Source organism: Trichechus manatus, unplaced genomic scaffold, assembly GCF_000243295.1.
Source record: "Trichechus manatus latirostris isolate Lorelei unplaced genomic scaffold, TriManLat1.0 scaffold00010, whole genome shotgun sequence".
Lineage (NCBI taxonomy): Eukaryota > Metazoa > Chordata > Mammalia > Sirenia > Trichechidae > Trichechus > Trichechus manatus.
This window is the reverse complement of record NW_004443946.1, coordinates 11,559,331-11,577,791: the sequence shown is the minus strand read 5'-3', so window position 1 is coordinate 11,577,791 and position 18,461 is coordinate 11,559,331. Positions and strand designations below refer to the sequence as shown.

At 37.2% G+C, this 18,461-nt stretch overlaps 1 protein-coding gene across 1 annotated transcript in view; it reads left to right on the top strand.

Annotated features, from left to right (window-relative positions):
- CCDC175 (coiled-coil domain containing 175) overlaps window positions 1-18,461 on the top strand; it is an 83,058-nt gene that overhangs the window by 37,578 nt on the left and 27,019 nt on the right. The window contains exons 7-11 of the mRNA XM_012560030.1: window positions 2,516-2,652; window positions 7,555-7,665; window positions 11,837-11,908; window positions 12,931-13,066; window positions 13,628-13,759. Of these exons, the coding sequence (XP_012415484.1) occupies window positions 2,516-2,652; window positions 7,555-7,665; window positions 11,837-11,908; window positions 12,931-13,066; window positions 13,628-13,759 (588 nt within the window). The remainder of the gene's footprint in view (window positions 1-2,515; window positions 2,653-7,554; window positions 7,666-11,836; window positions 11,909-12,930; window positions 13,067-13,627; window positions 13,760-18,461) is intronic.

Here is an 18,461-nt window from a genome sequence, read left to right as displayed (position 1 = left end):
TGAATTATTTAGATAAATTAGGACCTTCTTGCTACTGTGTGGCACCTGTGAAGTATAGCAACCTTCTCTATACTCAATAATGTTAGTAAAGTATTTGAGTCAGATTTAGCCCCCAGGAGAATTCCTTAGACATTTTTTAAACTTAGGTTAAAAGAAGTGTCTTATCATAAATAAATAACCATGGATGTAAACCAAAATTTAGCCATAAGATATTCAGTTAAGCATTCATTATGATAGTGAACAATTTGGGTGGGGGGAGGATACCATTAAAGCCCCCCAAAAAGGACCTTGGTTAAATAAGTAATAGTATTGTTCATAATACATTATTGAGTGACAAATTCTAAATTATAAAACAGTATGTATAATAGGAATACACACACATACAAATACACTGGCACGTTAGATACAGTTGAGATTCTTCTCAGTCCTTGAGTGGAAGGTGAAACGTCCTTGGTATCCCCTTCTTCCCTCAGATGTTGTTATTGTTAGGTGCCATCAAGTCGGTTCTGACTCATAGTGACCCTATGCATAACAGAATGAAACATTGCCTGGTCTTGTGCCATCCTCACAATCATTGCTATGCTTGAGCCCGTTGTTGCAGCCACTGTGTCAATCCATCTTCCCTCAGATACAGATACTTAATTTCAATATTCCTGACTTCTAGTGCCAGGTACGCTCTGCCTTCTTCCTATACCTCTGTTCTGTCCCCAAGTCAATCAGGTGTAAAACTCATACCTTTCATTAGTTTCTAAGAGAAATTTAATAACACTAAGCATTTCATGATATACTGCAAACTTTTCTGGAAATTTGGGTGATTATGTGGAAGAATCCCATTGCAAAGCCCAAAGCCTCCTTGCTAACCTCATTTCCTTTCTCAGTTCCTCATCCGTCTTCTTGCTCAAGGATATATTACAACTCCACATCCAAATTCTTGGTCTTAGAAAGCAAAGCTTCTCCTTTCCTCTGAGGACTACAGCCATACCCAGAGGCTTGGCAGGGCCATCCAAGGTAGTTGTCTCCCAGAGAATGATTTGTACAAATTAAATATCTTTCTATTTTTGGTTTTCGAATTTGCCAGCATTAGGAATGACTTCCCTTCTGGCCTAAGTCTACTCTGATTCTTTTAATTGCAAGTAGTTGGAAGGTACAGGATACCAAAAGACAGAAGCCAAATAAGGTTGTTGGTTGGTTTTAAATTGTCTTCCATTGTCTAGTCAAAGAGTTTTTTACTTACCATTTATTCCCTGTTGTAGGAAATGTTAGGCAGCCTTCACTTGATAGTTTTATAGTTTTCAGCCATAATGACTATCTGAAAAGTTCAGGATCCCTAAGCTGGCATGGCTGACTTGATCAAAGAGGCAAATGTAAAGGGCTGTCTTCAATCTGCAACCTTTAGCCAAGGTCCATGGGTACAACTTAGTGACCATTTCAAAGGGGCAGGGTTCTGACTTATTATTTCCACTACGGCGGATACTATGGGCTCTTGGTGACATTCAGTCATATTCTCATGAGTCACTGGGCAATTTCAATGATGACATTAAATTCCATTCTAACTTTTAAAAGACTGTCTATTGTGAAATATTACTCAAACACAGAACAGTATATACACTCTAAATATATAGTATTTATGTACATATTTATCCCACTCTGTGCTTGGACTTTTTGCTCTATTAATTGTGTCTTTTGATGAATGTAATTTACTAACTTTGATGAAGTCCAGTTTATTTTGATTATTGTAGATTTCAATTGATAATCTTATTTGGTACCTTTTCATATCTGTTTTGTCACGCTTTATTGTTAGCAATTCCCTGCCATATCGATAAATGTCCTCAGGGCAAAAGATATTTTGAGGGTTTCTCCTAGAATTAGGCCTAATAATTCCACATTATCTTGTTAGTTTTTCAATACTTTTAAAAAGTTTTTTTTTTTTTTTTAATCCAGCTATTCTAGTGGCCCTCAGCCAGAAGGCTATGTAGGACTACCCAGCCCACCATTCCTACTATATACCTAACTTTCTTAACTAATTTGAGTCAATTCAATGGAAACCTCCAAGCACAAAATTCTTACCACATTCAGAACACTGATGGGTACCATTTTTTGTCCTCAAATAGAAATATTTAACGTGAAGCAGGTATTGTACCTAGTTAATGAGGCAAGAGCTTCTGTTGATATTACGTTTTTCCCCTAGTGTATTTCATCTTCTGGGAAAAGCTCACACAGATCTTGTTGAATATTACAATTTATTAATCCCATTTCTTATTGCAATTTGGATTATTACTCAATAGTTTTATATCAGTGTTTACTGCCTTTCTATACTTTTGTCATAACAACTTATAGAAGTGGCCCCCAAATGTACAATTGTATATTTGATATAGAATAATTCAACATTTAAGGCATATTTACTGCGTACTGAGCAATCTACCCAGTGCTACAGAGAGTTGCCCACCTGACTCTGACTTTCCTCAAAGGAACTGTGGAGTAAGTCCTCTTACTCAATACTTCTGTTTTTCTCTAGGTGGCTGAAAAACTGCACAAATCTCGTTTAGAGAATAAAGAGCTGCGAGACAAACTAACTACTCTTACCAGACAATATAAGATTGTCCTAAGTGAAGAGGATGAGATGTTTTTTAGGAAAAGAAAGATCCATGATGAGTATGTTTCTACCCATGATCCATATATGTAAATCAACATGCTATAGTTAGGGAGTGCTTTCCTTACTATTCAAAGTGGTGACCACTTAAGCTTATCCTACTTTGAATATCTGCTGATAACAATGAAATATTTTTTCCCCAACAATAAATAAACATTTCCCTAATCTGCCTCTATAGGCATGAAGTAATGCTTTCCTCATCTGAATCAGTTCAAATCTATATTAACCAAATGCATTACTTTTGCTTCTAAATCAGTCTGTTGAAAGAATAACTACTGCTTTTACTCTTTGTGATTTAATCTTCATGAATTGGTAATAGTTCCAAGTCAATTTATGTGGAGTAAAGAAAATTTGACCAGAATAAGGAAAACCAGATTTGAAAGGTAATGAAAAATATAATTCACCAAATGTATTTTAGTACTTAATATGGTGGCTACTACTATGTGGTTAATTACTTGAAGTCCTTACAAAAACAGATTCAACATGATTACATTCAAATATTTGTTATGAATTGAATTGTGTCCCCCCAAAGTATATGTTGTAAATCCCATTTGGGTATGGATTGTCTTTGTTACGTTAATAAGACAAGATTAGTATAGGGTGTGTCTTGAGTCATAAGATATAAAAGAGATTAAACAGGCAAGTGAGTGAGCAGAGATGGGATCAGATAGATGCCAAGGCACATGAAGATCTCCAAGGAACTAGGAAGCAGAAGCTGAAGGGACAAAGACCTTCCTCCACAGCCGAGAGAGAGAAAGCCTTCCCCTAGAATTTGGACTTCTAGCCTCCTAAACTATGAGAAAATAAATTTCTGTTTGTTAAAGCCACCCACTTGTAGTATTTCTGTTGTAGCAGCACTAGATAATTGAGATAATACTCTTTCACTTTATTCAACAACTATTGAGCCACTCATGAAAGTGTCTGGTTGTATGGGTAGGGAAGTAGAAGAAGAATACTAGGTTTATAAAACACAACCATTCTCTGCTGTCTTGGAACTTGTTGTCTATAGAAATTGTATTATAATGTTCTTAGACTATTTATATTTAACTTTCAAATTTTATCATAATTATCTTTAAGAATTACATATTATTGACATCATTCTTTGGAGTCTCTGTGATCCCACTGTCCTCAAGCATTTTATAATATTCTCTTTCCACTACACTCAGCTGATATTTTGCTACTTCTTCGACCATAAAGAAACTCTTAGGTGGGAATTCCCTCAATTTTGAATTTAAACCTTTAGTGTAAGACTTTAATCATTTGTCTTGACCATCGTTTCCTGATTTTGGTAAGGAATGTTACTTTCTTAGATTGCATCTTAGCAATCTTTTATATGGTCTTATAGCACAATTCTTGTTAACTTCCTCATTTTTTCTACTATCATCATGGATTTAAAACTCCTCTAACTTTAAATAAAAGAAAAGGTTGCCATCAAGTTGAGTCTGACTCATGGGGACCTCATGTGTTGCAGAGCGGAACTATGCTCCATAGGGTTTCCAATGGATTTTTTGGAAGTAGACTGTCAGGCCTTTCTTCTGGGGCATCTCTGGTTGGACTTGAACTTCTAACCTTTTGGTTAGCAGCTGGGTGGGTTAACTATTTGCACCACCAAGGGATTTGATTAGCAGTAATTATTGCACATCACTGGTTACCACTCCCACCAATGGAAACCTATCTTTTCAGACTGGTCTCTTTGCCTCTGGCCATATCACTTCCCTGAAATCTCAAATCCTCACTGCCCTCCACTAGCAAGATGCCAAGGCCCCGCTTGTTTACCTGCACCAAGATCCAGCATAGCCTTCCTTCAGAGCCTCCGATCCGGCAAGCATTTAATCAATAAGCTGGACTTAATAGGGTACAAGAAGTAGCAATTATTTCTTTTCTACTACTGCCCTTTTAACCCTCTCCACCATAGGTAGATCTCATAATTTCTCTAGATAGTCTCATGGGGAAAGGACTATTTTCCCAGGAACTAAAAAAGTCCAGCGATACGTAATTGATATAATACCAAAACTCCAAATTCTCATCACACTTAAAACCTCTCCACTCCATTAGCTCAGGCATCTCTAAGGCTGGGAAACCTGCAGTCGAAAAGAGGACCATGGTTGTCTTCTTTGTCTCACACTGCTTCCTCCCGCAATCCCAATGTTCTGGCTGCAGTTTGGGACCTTCTTAGTTTAGATGGAAGGGTCCCTGGGTAGCACAAATAGTTTGTGCTCAACTGTTGGTAGTTTGAACCCACCCAGTGGCACTGCGGAAGTAAGGCCTAGTGATCTGCTTCCGTGAAGATTACGGCCAAGAAAACCCTATGGAGCACGGTTCTACTCTGTAATACATGGAGTCGCCATGTATCTAAATCGACTAGACAACAATGGGTTTGGTTTAGTGTGGGTTAGAGGGCAGGTGGGAGATAGTGAGGGAAGAATGATGAGGGACAACAAGGGAAATGGTTTCCACTTCTGCCTCTCTGCTGTTGACATCACACATTGATAGATTCGGCAAAACACTTTCCGTTCAGACTCTAGACAAGTATTTTGGATGGTCCACTACTTCTTTATTGGGAAGGTGTGGTAGGCAGAATAATGTCCCACCCCTCCACCCCAAGAAAGATGTCATACCCTAATCCCTAGAACCTGTGAATGTAATAATACATCATGTTGTTATATGGCACAGTTGACTTTAAGACAGGGAGATGATCCAGATAGGCTGATCTAATCACATGAGAATTTAAAAGCAGGGAGTTTTCTCCAGCTGGGAGCAGAAGAGGAGAACAGAAGGGGAAGTCAGAAAGATTCGAAGCTTGAGAAGGACTTGACCCCTTATCCTAGCTTGGTGGTGGAAGGAGTAGCATGGAAAATGTGAGAAGAAAATGAATTGCGCCAACAACGAGCAAGCTGGGAAGGGGACACTGAGCCCCAGATGACAGTCGTAGCCTGGCTTACACCTTGATTTTGGCCTTGTGAGCTCTTAGGCAGAGAACCCAGTTGAGCCATGCTGTACCTAGACTTCTAACTCCTGGAAACTGAAGTAATCAATGAGTATTGTTTACAGCCACTCATAATTTGTTATGTAGCAATGGAAAACTAATACGGATGTTCTACAGATATCTCTGAGAAGTCTTCTCTAAAACTCCCTGTGCTGAATGAGATGCTCACTTGGCACTCTATATACCTTTTTTTTTTTTTTTTTTTTTTTTAATTTTGGCATATAAAGCATGGTACTGTAATTGTACACCCACAAAATTGTACTTTCCTCCAATCTGAGAACTGTGACTGAGTGCCTGGCACCAAGGTGCTCTGTAAATGTATGATGTTCTAAAGCTGATCTTTTCATCTTTCATCAGAAACTGGCTTCACACCTATATTCCCTATCTTGGAGAATGGTTCCATCACCGATACAATCTCCTAACCCAGAGACTGGGAAAATATTTGAGGAAATCCCCTTTTGCCACCCGTTGGGCTCCATTCAGTCACAAGCTTATCAATTCCACTTCCCAGATATCTCTCCTGCTCTATTCTTTTCAGCCCTTTCAGCCACTCCGGTTTGATAGGCTTCTCAAATGTTCTTCTGCCTTTTGCTTTATCACCCCTAACTCATCCTCCTGCCTCCCACCAGAATAATCCTTCTAAAACATCCCTCTGATGCCATTCCTCTTTATTGTAATCCACTGGGTATAACTCGCTTTGTCCCACTGGATTACAAACAGATAAGGGCAGTCATTCTGTTTTATCATCAATATAACCCCAAGACCTAACACATAGCTTAGCAGCTAATGGACATTCATCAGTGTTTGCTCATTGAATATTACAGAATAAAATCTTGCAAGAGCCAAAAGAAAAATCTCTGATCAATGAGTCAATTAGAGTTAAAAAAGAATTTATTGATCAGATAACCGTTCTCAAACAGGGAGACAACTCTGAAGAAATGAGCTTGTCAGGTTACAATTCTGATCAGTTTATATACAGTACAAACTGTTAGGGGTGTTCCCAAAAAGCAAATTTTTAATGTTTGGTTGTCATTCACTTAATTGGCCGAAGGGGGCTATCTAAAAGTGCGGCTTTAGTTTGGTTTATTAAGTTTGTGTGTCTATATTCTATAGGCTAATTATGGCTTATCTAATTATTTGCAGTTAGGTACTTTCTAACATTGCAACTTAAAAATTCTTAGGATAACTTTCCCCAGAACTCTCTTTATCATGAGTTTTTAGTTTCTGGCGAGGGTTAAACCTTTATCAGAGTTTCTGGAAAGGGTTAAGACCTTATCACAAGTTTCTGGGACGTGTTAAGCCTGAGGTCAAACAGCTGCCTTTACCAGAAGTTCTCAGTTTCTCTCTTTTAACATAAGGGTACAATTATATGAGCAATAATTTATTACTATACTGATTTAACCCTTACAACCAGGTGAGATAGGTACGGTGATCACCATTTTATAGGCACATCCACAGGTGAAGTTTCTTGTCCAAAGTCACACTACTAGTAAGAGGGAGAGCCAGTGTGCAAACTTGATCTGACTCCTTCATCTTTCACAAAAGGATGTAACAGACAGATAAATGTGTTGGGAGAGACCTCCCCGCTCAGAGGGATTGAATGCATACTAGAACTGTTGTTCTGTGGTTATTGTTTTGTGGTTACTGTTGCAATTAACGTCCTTTCCATGGCTTGGAAGTTTTTATAAATTTTATGCATAACTTTAGATTTAATCTCTACCAGAAAAAAATATTTTGTTTCTTTTATTTACTCATTTATTTGGCCAGGTGACTGAACTGAACTTTCCAAACTACTTCTTAAATTCTTATTTGTGAGTGCATATTTTTTTCTCACACTGAGGAGTTAAAAATGATTATTTCAACATTCAACATATGATAACCCTGTTTTTTTTTTTTTTTTTTTTTTTTTTTATGGCAGACATCAGAAACAACTGGAATTTATTACTCAGAAAGAAAACTTCCTAGCACAAAGAAAAGTAGACATCAAAAATATGGAAGAAGGACTCATCACCCTACAAGAACTTCATCGGTATGTTTGTTGCCTTTGGAATGTTTAATCTTTATTCTTCCTCTGCATATATTTTTAAATAAAGGCTAACAATAAGTCTATGTCAATTTCTATATACCACAGAAAAAGAAGTTTGTAATTAGCTCTCTTGTTTACAATGCAGAAAAGTCATTACCATTGGTTCTTTCACTGAAGGGAGAGACAGGTTCTGGGTTCCAGGTGGGCTGCTGGATGCAAGGAATAGACAAGGTGGGGGGGTCTAGTGACAAGCATGTGCCTGAATATTATTACAACACTGACTGCCTATGTGTTCATTTCTGCCACCCTAAATCACTGTAATTTTTAACTTTTTTCTGATAATAAAAATGATGCCTGTATCAGATTTTAAAAAGTCAAATATAGGAATATGTAACTCAGAGAGTAAATGTGTATATAAAACAAAAACAAACCCGTTGCCATCAAGTCAATTCTGACTCATAGCGACCCTATTGGACGGAGTAGAACTGTCTCATAGAGTTTCCAAGGAGCGCCTGGTGGATTCGAACATGCTGACCTTTTGGTTAGCAGCCGTAGCACTTAACCACTATGTCACCAGGGTTTCCAAATGTGTATCTATGTCCCCCTAAATTGGATTGTACTCTTCTATAACTGGATATTTTCCACTTAAAATTATATCTGGGAGAATGATAAAGCAAATATAATGTTGTGTAGGATTTTATCTTAGACAATTAAGAGAGAGATACTCAGGTTTATCATGCATAAACTCATTTTGTTTATTGCAGGGTAGTCATGGCAAGGCAAGCAAGTAAGACCTCACAACATTCATTTAGAACCAGAGAATCAGAGTTAACAATTACAATTACAATGTTCGTTCAGTGGTTAGAGTCCAAATTTTTAGACTTAAGGCTTTTACCTTTAATGAGAGGTCTTGGGAGGAGGGCTTGACCACAACTTGAATTGATGGAGGTCCCTGGTAGCTTGAGTCTGGGGTCGGTGGCAATGGACAGAGTCTCACCAAGCTCTCAGTCTTCAAAGACAGTAAGAGAATAGAGAAATATCCCTTTGCTTCTGCCTTCTCTCAGTGAATGAGCAGAAATTCAGGGTTTATATGTGAAATTCTCACCACGGCCTCACACAATAATGGCCAGTGTGATGTCAAAGACTAGTATGTTAAGTCTTTTCTCCAGGGTTAGAGATTAGCTGAATGTCATATTTTTTTCTTCAAGGTTAGTGATTAGGGAAGTTATTTAAACTTATGTCTCAAGGCTAGTTTACAAAGATTAACTATGTTATGTCTTCTTTTATCATAGCATGCCAGGTCAAAGTCAACTTAGCTTAAAGGTTGTCATTCTTCACATGCTGCTATGTCTAAGCTCAGAAGTTTTCTAAATAACTTTCTAATGACTTACAGGTTTCTAATGATTTATAGTTAATGTTTGAGAACCTCAGCAAGGTAGACATATTTCTAAGTTTATATTATGAGTGATGTTGTAGTCATCTAGTGCTGCTACAACAGAAATACCACAAGTGGATGGCTTTAATAAAGAGAAGTTTATTTCTTCACAGTAAACTAGGCTAAAAGTCCAAATTCAGGGCGTCACCTCCAGGAGAAGTCTTTCTCTCTCTGTCGACCTTCTCATCAGTGTTCCGCCAGACTAGGAGCTTCTCCATGCAGGGACCCTGAGTCTGAAGGACATGCTCTGCTCCTGGCACTGCTTTCTTGGTGGTATGAGGTCTCCCTGTCTCTCTGCTTACTACATCTTTTATATCTCAAGAGATTGCCTCAGGACACAATCCAATCTTGTAGACGAGTCCTGCCTCACTAACACAACTGCCGCCCATCCTCCCTCATTAACATCATAGAGGCAGGATTTACAACACATAGGAAAATCACACAATACCAGGAATCATGGCCCAGCCAAGCTGATACACACATTTTTGGGGGGACATACTTCAATCCATGACAAGTGATTATACATATGTATTTTGAAAGCATAATAGTGATTTATACCTTATGGGATTTGAGAGCTTTATAAAACATACAGAACATATGGTAAAATAGTAACATTTGGAGAAGTTGGTGATGGTTATATGGGAATTCTTTGTATGATTTTTATAACTTTTCTGTTGAGTTTGAAACTATTGCAAAAATTTTAAAAATCATGTATTTGGGACCTCTTCATTCTTTTCTCCAGCTGCACAATATTTCTTTTACAGGTTATATTATGTTTTATTTATCCAATGCGCTATTGATGGACATTTAGTTTTTTCCAGTTTTCCTATATTATAATTATTGAAGTTAATATCTTTTAACATATCTCTGTCCACCTGTGTGACTATTTCTTTATAATAAAGTCATGATAGTTGAGTTACAGGGAACATATATTTTTCATTTTTATAATTATTGTCAAAATTCCTTACATAAATGTCCTACCATTTTATATGCCCATTAATGGGGCATAAGGCAAGTTATAGTTTAGCTGGGCAGATGAGTAAGACTAACACACATGAAATAAGTAATGGACCATGCATAATTGTGCAGAATAAAGTGTGGACTATAAAGAACATTCAGAGAAGAGAGAGAGAAAGTGAAGTCTAGGGGTCCTTCTTCATTATATAAGGATTAAACTTTGAGCTTGGCCTTTAAAAATAGGTTAGATTTTTTTTCTGTTTGCTCATCAAATAGGGAAATAATGTCACCACACACAGGGAAATACATGATTTGCATATAGGACAGTGAAGAGACCAGCCTTATGGAACTAAGATAGACAGTGACAAAAATTTGAGCACATAACAACAAAAATCTAGAGTATAGGTTCTTTGGGTGGTTGTGCTTATATAGTTAAATAACATATTTAAACATCTGTCTCTTGCTATCTCAGCTTCAGAAATGAAACTACTAACTCCTCTCTATGACAGATGAGGAAAAGAAAATCAGGTTGAATAGAGGTTTATTTTCCAGAAGAGTAATGCAAATTTTATAATAAATTATAGTGTCATCATTGCTGTGGTCACCAGGAAGTTCATAGCCAAATTTGTGGCCGAATATTGGTATTTATTTAGATTTTTAAAATTATTGTTGCTTTCTTTATTTTAAATTGGTTCATCTCCTCTCTGGGTTATATTAAATATGTAAATAAGCCAAATCTGTAAGGTGGGGGCAAATTGTGAAGACTCTTACAGACCTAGGAGAGGATATTAGATTTATTATGGTAGGAAATTGAGAACTTGTACAATGATTTCAAATAGAGAAAGAAAATATGAGCACAGGTTTATTTCTAGTCTATTTAACAGTGGTTCATATGGTAAGTTTTATCTATGACTATTTATTTTGTATGGGTATGCACAATCTATTTATTTATTTGTTTATTGTTGTAGTTTAAATGAAGTTTACATTTCAAGTTAGTCTCCCACACAAAAATTTATACATACATTGTCATTCTGTGACTATTTCTGTCCTTCAAAAAATATAAATTAAGCAGCATTTTACTTATGTGGCCTTCAGTTTATTTCTGTGATTGAAGCACTTAATAGACCAAAAAAAAAAGGGAATAAAAATAAAGGCCTCTAATACTTCTGTTAGAAATTTCACATTTCCAGCCATTCTACTTCAAGAAAATCTTCCATCCTTAATTGTTACTCTCCCCTAGTTCAAGAATCTGTATTGGCTTTTTGAATGATATATTGTATCAAATCAGAACTCAGTCTAGAATTCAGAGTTCCTCAACAATTTTCTGACTGTTAAACCATCAGTATCATGGTGTTATTTTTCCCCTTCATACTGTCTTGTATGTAGCAAGCCTACCTTGTGTCACAATACAGCCTAACTTGTTCCTTTCCTCTGTGTCTTTACAAATGATTATGTCCTTTCCTTGGTAAGATTGCGTCTCCATTCTGCCAATCCACCATCCTCCCTTCTATTAAACATTCATCTACAGTAACCCTTCCCCAATCTGTTCTTTATCCTTCAGTATCCACCTCGATACTTGCAGAATCAGTTTTCATGTACACAGAACTGGAGTCATCTTTCTGTTAGTCTGCCATTAAAATATGTAGTTGTTTCACAAGGTTTGTTTTGTCTTCCAATTAGACTGTAGACTTACAGAGAATAAGAATTATGCCCAAAGAGTCTTTTATATGTTCTAACAGCTCCCACAAATGCAAAATCCCAATATATTTTTCTTGTTTTTAGAGCAACACAAGAAGTATACCGGAAACAAATAAAAATCCTGGGTGATAATCTGGAAAGAGAAAGTCAGAGATGGTAAAAAAAAAAAAAAAAAAAAAAAATTTGTGTTATAAGTAGTATATGTTATCTTAACAAACAGTGCCTTAAAGTTGGGGGAAAAAATAGAATCAGTTACTAGCATCTAAAGAAATGATTTCCTTAAATTAAATTGTGTGAATTCTCTCAGATTTAAATGTACTTATTAGTTTGATGTTTTGGCAATGAACAGAACCAAAGTTTTCAGTTTCAATCGAGTGTAGTCACCAAAAAGTAAAATTGCCAATATTAGGACATGCCTCTTGCTCATCCAGGCTTCTTTGTGAACCAGTGGGAAGGTGATACGTGCAGTGTAGTGACAGAGGAGAGGGATTGAGAGTACAGGTTCTGTGACTGAGGGTGAGTTATTTCATAGCCTCTCTTTGCACTCATCCCTGTGAAGAGAGGAATGATAGTAGTTCCCACCTTAGAAGGTTGTTGTGAGTGGCAGCAGAGATATGATCTAGATAAAGTATTTACATCAGTGCCAGCAACTAGAAAGCATTTACTAAAAGTTAGCTGCATTTTTTTTATTGTTGTTGTTATTATTTACAAGACTACAATGATATATTTTTACCATTCTCCAGTTTTGTAGCTTTATTTTTATGTTATGGTGGAGAGAAAAATTTGAGAACCCAGAAGCCTAGAATCTTTTATTAGCACTTTGAATAATTTAGTAACTCAATTACTATTTCTGCCGGGGCCTCTTCTTTTTCCATGTGCCCCTAAGGCTTTCCTATTTCTGCCCTTTGCTTAAAGGAGGGGAGCTGCCAAGTTGTGTTTGTTCACTGTTTTGTTAGACCTATAGACTCACAACTTCTTACTCTGAAGCAACTTGCAGAGAGCACTGAGGCAGTTAATGTTTTGTCTTACTTGGTTTTTTAGTTAATATGGATAGTCTGCATCACTAAGCACACAAACAATTTTGTATAATAGTAGGACTTGTTTTACTTTGAATTGCTTCATCTTTTCAGTTATCTGCTGTATCAGTTTAATGGTAATTCTTTTGTTCTCTTCTCTAGTATTATAACTCAGTGGAAAATAGGTTGTTTGCTAAAAAAGCATGCACGTTGGGTGCTCACGACAAAAAATGATATACAAGAAATTATTAATAAAATTGAGGTTGCAGAACAAAGAAAAATTAAATTATATGAAGAGGTAAGCAACCTCAAGATACTCAAAATTAGTCCCCTACATTACATTAGAGTAATTCTCCTTAAATTTTAATTAAACTTTATCTTATTAAGAGGTATCTTCTTTTCTGCTAACTTCATATTTAGAGTGAATTATTTAACTTTCTTAAGACATGCATCCATTAGCTATTTATTAAGTATGGGAATTTAGCAAGTGAAGTAGCACTTCTCTTCAGATTATACTTTTGAATCATGCAACCAGAAATTTATTTGAGGTTAGTCTTTAGAGAAGGTATCTCTAAAAATATGAGGCCAAGTATCATTTATTTAGCTCCTATATTTATTCTCTGCCTTTCCTTCATCCTCTACCTCTCCCATTCCTCCTGCCATATTTATAGATATTGTTTAATGAAAATTTAATCTCTGGAGGAAAAAAAAAATCCCTCTCAGTGGTTACTAAGAAATTATATAACCTAAATTCAGAGACAAGTCTCATGCAAAGAGATATTAATTTACCTGGTTGTTTGAAAATGTAAGATGGAACGCCACAAGAGAAATGACAATTCCTCATTTTTTTTCTAATTAGACCACTTCTAGAGAAAAAGAAATCAATGAATTTGTGGCACAAATTGAAAAACTTACAATAGAATTAAAACAAGAGGAGCAGGAATTTGTTCACAAAGAAAAACAGTTAATTGAAGAATTAAGCAACTATGAGGTAAACTTTATTTTACACTGAGGAATAATTTTAGATCACTGTTTGAGGGGGAGGGGGAATAACTGATATTTGATGCTATTCTAATCAGTTAAATGTAAAATGAATCTTCTAGTAGGAGCAAGGCTATAATATCATTCTGAGTCTTTCAGTGTACGAAACTTAAAGCCCCAAAACCTGTTACTGTTGAGTCGATTCCAACAAATAGCAACCCTATAGGACAGAGTAGAGCTGACCTATAGGGTTTCCAAGGCTGTAATCTTTATGGAGAGGAGCCCAGGTGGTGCAGTGGTTAAGTGTGCAGCTGCTAATCAAAAAGTCAGTGGTTTGAACCCACCAGCTGCTCAGTGGGAGAAAGATGTGGCAGTCAGTTTCCATAAAGATTACAGGAGGTGGGGCCAAGATGGTGGAATAGTCAGACACTTCCTGTGGTCCTTCGTACAACAAAGACCTGAAAAAACAAGTGAATTGATTATATATGACAGTCTAGGAGCTCTGAACATCAAAGACAAAGTTGAGGAGTCAGACTGAGTGGCGGGGGAGGAAGAGACAGTTCAGAAGCAGCAAAGAAGTACCAGACTGGAGCTAGCCAACACCTGGTGGACTGGATCCGCTGGTGCATGGGGGCTGAGGCAAACAGTAGTGCTTGGGACATGTTTTACCACGTCAGGACAGACTGGGTAGCAGAGAGTCTGCACAAGCCTCTGGAGCCAAGGGGAAGTGGCGCTGACTCTGTGAAAGTTAAGTGTTACCATGCGGGATCAAAATAACCCCTCCCTTCTGGGACTTTCGTAGTGGACAAGTGCCTCTTTTCCCCTCACCCTCCCCCCTCCCCTCTCTGCTCTGATACCAGTCCAGCAATATTCAACAATTGCCATGCCCCCCTAAGCCAGAAATAGGAGCTATCACACCCAAACCAGTCTTGCGGCTTTAGGAAAAAAAACAAACAAATGAAAAATCAAAATTTGCCAACTCCCTTAAGCCAGGTACTCAGGACTAACCACACCCATACCAGTCTCGCAGCTTTAAAAAATCACCACATCCCCTAAGCTGGGAACTCAGGGCGGGCACTGCCCCTTTGTCTAGGCACAGGCATAAGGGGTCCCTGGACTTCAAATGCCTTTCATCCCTGCCTAGACCTGTGTGGGCCTATTCAACACTGTAGGCCCTCATTAGCATAGAACAACAGAGTGTATACTTGGAGCCTATTTTAGCTGCAACAGCCAAGGGGGAGTAGCAGATTCATGACATTTGACACCACCCTGCCTATTAAGCAGGGTCCTCACCCACCCACATCAGGGGCCTGAGGACTGGCAGCTTCACCCATTCCACCTCGCCACCTAGGACAGGGGTCTGAGAATAAGTGGTGCGTCTCAGTCCTTACAGACAGTAGCATTGGGTGCCCAAAGTCCGGCTGCAAAACCCACCCACCTATGTGCTCTAGGGGACATGGACATGCCTCCCACTTAGGTACTCAAGGGCAACCATCAGCCCCCTAACTTGCTCAGCACATAGCTCCCTACTGCAGCCAGATACCTGTGCCTGTTCCAATTACTTCTACATAGCCCTACCCATCTAGGACTGTAGGTGAGAGCCTACAGCACATACTCAGTGACCAAGAACCTGGACACCTGAGCTGAATCCACACAAGAAAAGTAAATGAACTCCTGGGTTCACATACCTAGTAGCAGCTCTAACCACCTGGTAACAGGACATGAGAGCTTCAGAGACACCAATAATCAAAGTAGCTCACACGCCCAGCCTATTTGGGCATGTCAAAACAAAACAAAACAAAAAGCTAGGATACACTAAGCAAACATACAATAAATAAATATAATAACTTATTGGTGGCTCGGCGACAACGGTCAATATCAAATCACATAAAGAGGCAGATCAAGATGGCTCCAGTAAGCAACCAAAACAAAGAACCAGGAAACCTCCCAGAGGAAGAGAAGGTCTTAGAATTACCAGAGGTAGAATTCAAGAGATTAATATACAGAGCTTTTCAAGAGATCAGGAAGGAGATCAGGCAAAATGCAGAACAAGCAAGGGAACTCACAGACAAAGCAATAGAGGAATTCAGGAAAGCTATGCAAGATCAGAATGACAAATTTAACAGGCTGCGAGAATCCACAGGGAGATAGCAAATAGAAATTCAAAAGATTAACAATAAAATTTCAGAATTAGACAACTCAGTATAAACTCATAGAGCAGAACTGAAGCAATGGAAGTCAGAATTAGTGAGATTGAAGATAAAGCATTTGACACCAGTTTATTTGAGGAAAAATCAGATAAAAGAATTTGAAAAAATGAAGAAACTCTAAGAATTATGTAAGACACTATCAAGAGGAATAACCTACAAATGATTGGAGTACCAAAACAGGGGGGATAACAGAAAACACAGAATTGTTCAAGATTTGCTGGCAGAAAACTCCTTGGTATCGTGAAAGACAAGAAGATATCTATCAAAGAAGCTCATTGAATCCCACATGGGGTAGATCCCAAAAGAAAGTCACCAAGATGTATTATAATCAAACTTACCAAAACCAAAGATAAAGAGAGAATTTTAAGAGCAGGTAGGGATAAACGAAAAGTCACATACAAGGGACAGTCAATAAGACTAAGCTCGGACTACTCAGCAGAAACCATGCAGGCAAGAAGGCAATGGGATGATATATATAAAGCCTTGAAGGAAAAAAATTGCCAGCCAAGAATTATATATCCAACAAAACTGTCTCTCAAATATGATGGCAAAATTGGAGCATTTCCAAATAAACAGAAGGTAAGGGAATTTGTAAAAACCAAACCAAAATTACAAGAAATATTAAAGGAAGTCCTCCAGCTAGAGAATCAACAATATCAGATAACAACCCAAGACTAGAACACAGGACAGAACAACCAGATATCAACCCAGATAGGGAAGTCACAAAAATAAATCAAAGCTAAAATACTGAAAACAGGGAAACAGAGATGTCAATATGTAAAAGATGACAACATTAAAACAAAAAAGAGGGACTAAATAGTGTAGTCATACAACTTTTATTTGGAGAGGAAGTTAAGGAGATATCAAGAAATAAAAGATTGGTTTAAACTTAGAAAAATAGAGGTATATTTTAAGGTAACCACAAAGGAAACTAACAAATCTACCCCTCAAAATAAAAAAGAAGAAAAATATAAAGACTGAGCAAATACAAAATCAACAATAATGAAAAAGATGAAAAGAAAATACATAAAGGAAAATAACTTGGCACAGAAAATTAAGTGGAACAAAAAAACTGTCAACAACATACACACACAAAAAAATATACATCAAGATGACAGCACTAAACTCATACCTATCAATAATTACACTGAATATAGATGGACTAAATGCACCAATAAAGAGACAGAGAGTCGCAGAATGGATAAAAAGATCCATTCCATGTATATGCTGCCTACAAGAGACACACCTTAGACTCAAAGACACAAACTAAAACTCAAAGGATGGAAAAAATATATCAAGCAAACAACAATCAAAAAAGAGCAGGAGTGGCAATATTAATTTCTGACAAAATAGACTTTAAAGCAAAATTTACCACAAAGGATGAGGAAGGACACTATATAATGATTATAGGGTCAATACACCATGAGGACATAACCATAATAAATATATATGCACCCAACAACAGGGCTCAAAAATACATAAACTCTAACAGCATTGAAAATACAAATAGACAGCTCCACAATAATACTAAGAGACTTCAACACACCACTTTCAGTGACGGACAGACATATAGAAAGAAGCTCAATAAAGACATAGAAGATCTAAATGCCACAGTCAATCAATTTGACCTCATGGACATATACAGAACACTCTACCCAATAGCAACCAAGTATACTTTCTTTTCCAATGCACATGGAACATTCTCCAGAATAGAGCACATATTAGGCCACAAAGTAAGCCATAACAGAATCCAAAACATCAAAATATTACAAAGCATATCTTCTGACAATAAAGCCATAAAAGTAGAAATCAATAACAGAAAAAGCAAGGGAAAAAAATCTAATACATGGAAACTGAACAAGACCTTACTCAAAAACTACTGGGTTTTAAAAGAAATCAAGGACAGAATAAAGAAATTCATAGAATCAAATGAGAATAAAAACACATCCTACCAGAACCTTTGGGACGCAGCAAAAACAGTGCTCAGAGGTCAATTTATAGCAATAAATGCACACATCCAAAAAGAAGAAAGGGCCATAATCAAAACATTAATCTTACAACTTGAAGAAATAGAAAGAGAGCAGCAAAAGAAGCCCTCAGGCACCAGAAGAAAGGAAATAATAAAGATTAGAGCAGATATAAATGAAATAGATAATAGAAAAACAAATGAAAGAGTAACAAGACCGAAAGCTGGTTCTTTGTGAAGATGAACAAAATCGATAAACCACTGGCCAACCTGACGAAAGACAAACAGGAGAGGCAGCAAGTAACCTGAAGAAGAAATGAGATGGGCAATATCACAACATACTCAACTGAAGTTAAAAGGATCATAATAGAATACTATGAAAAATTGTATTCCAACAAATTTGAAAACCTAGAGGAAATGGACAAATTTCTAGGAACACACTACCTACCAAAACTAACACAAACCAAGGTAGAAAAACTAAATAAAGCTATAACAAAAGACGAGATAATTAAAAAAAAACTCCCAAAAAAAAAAAA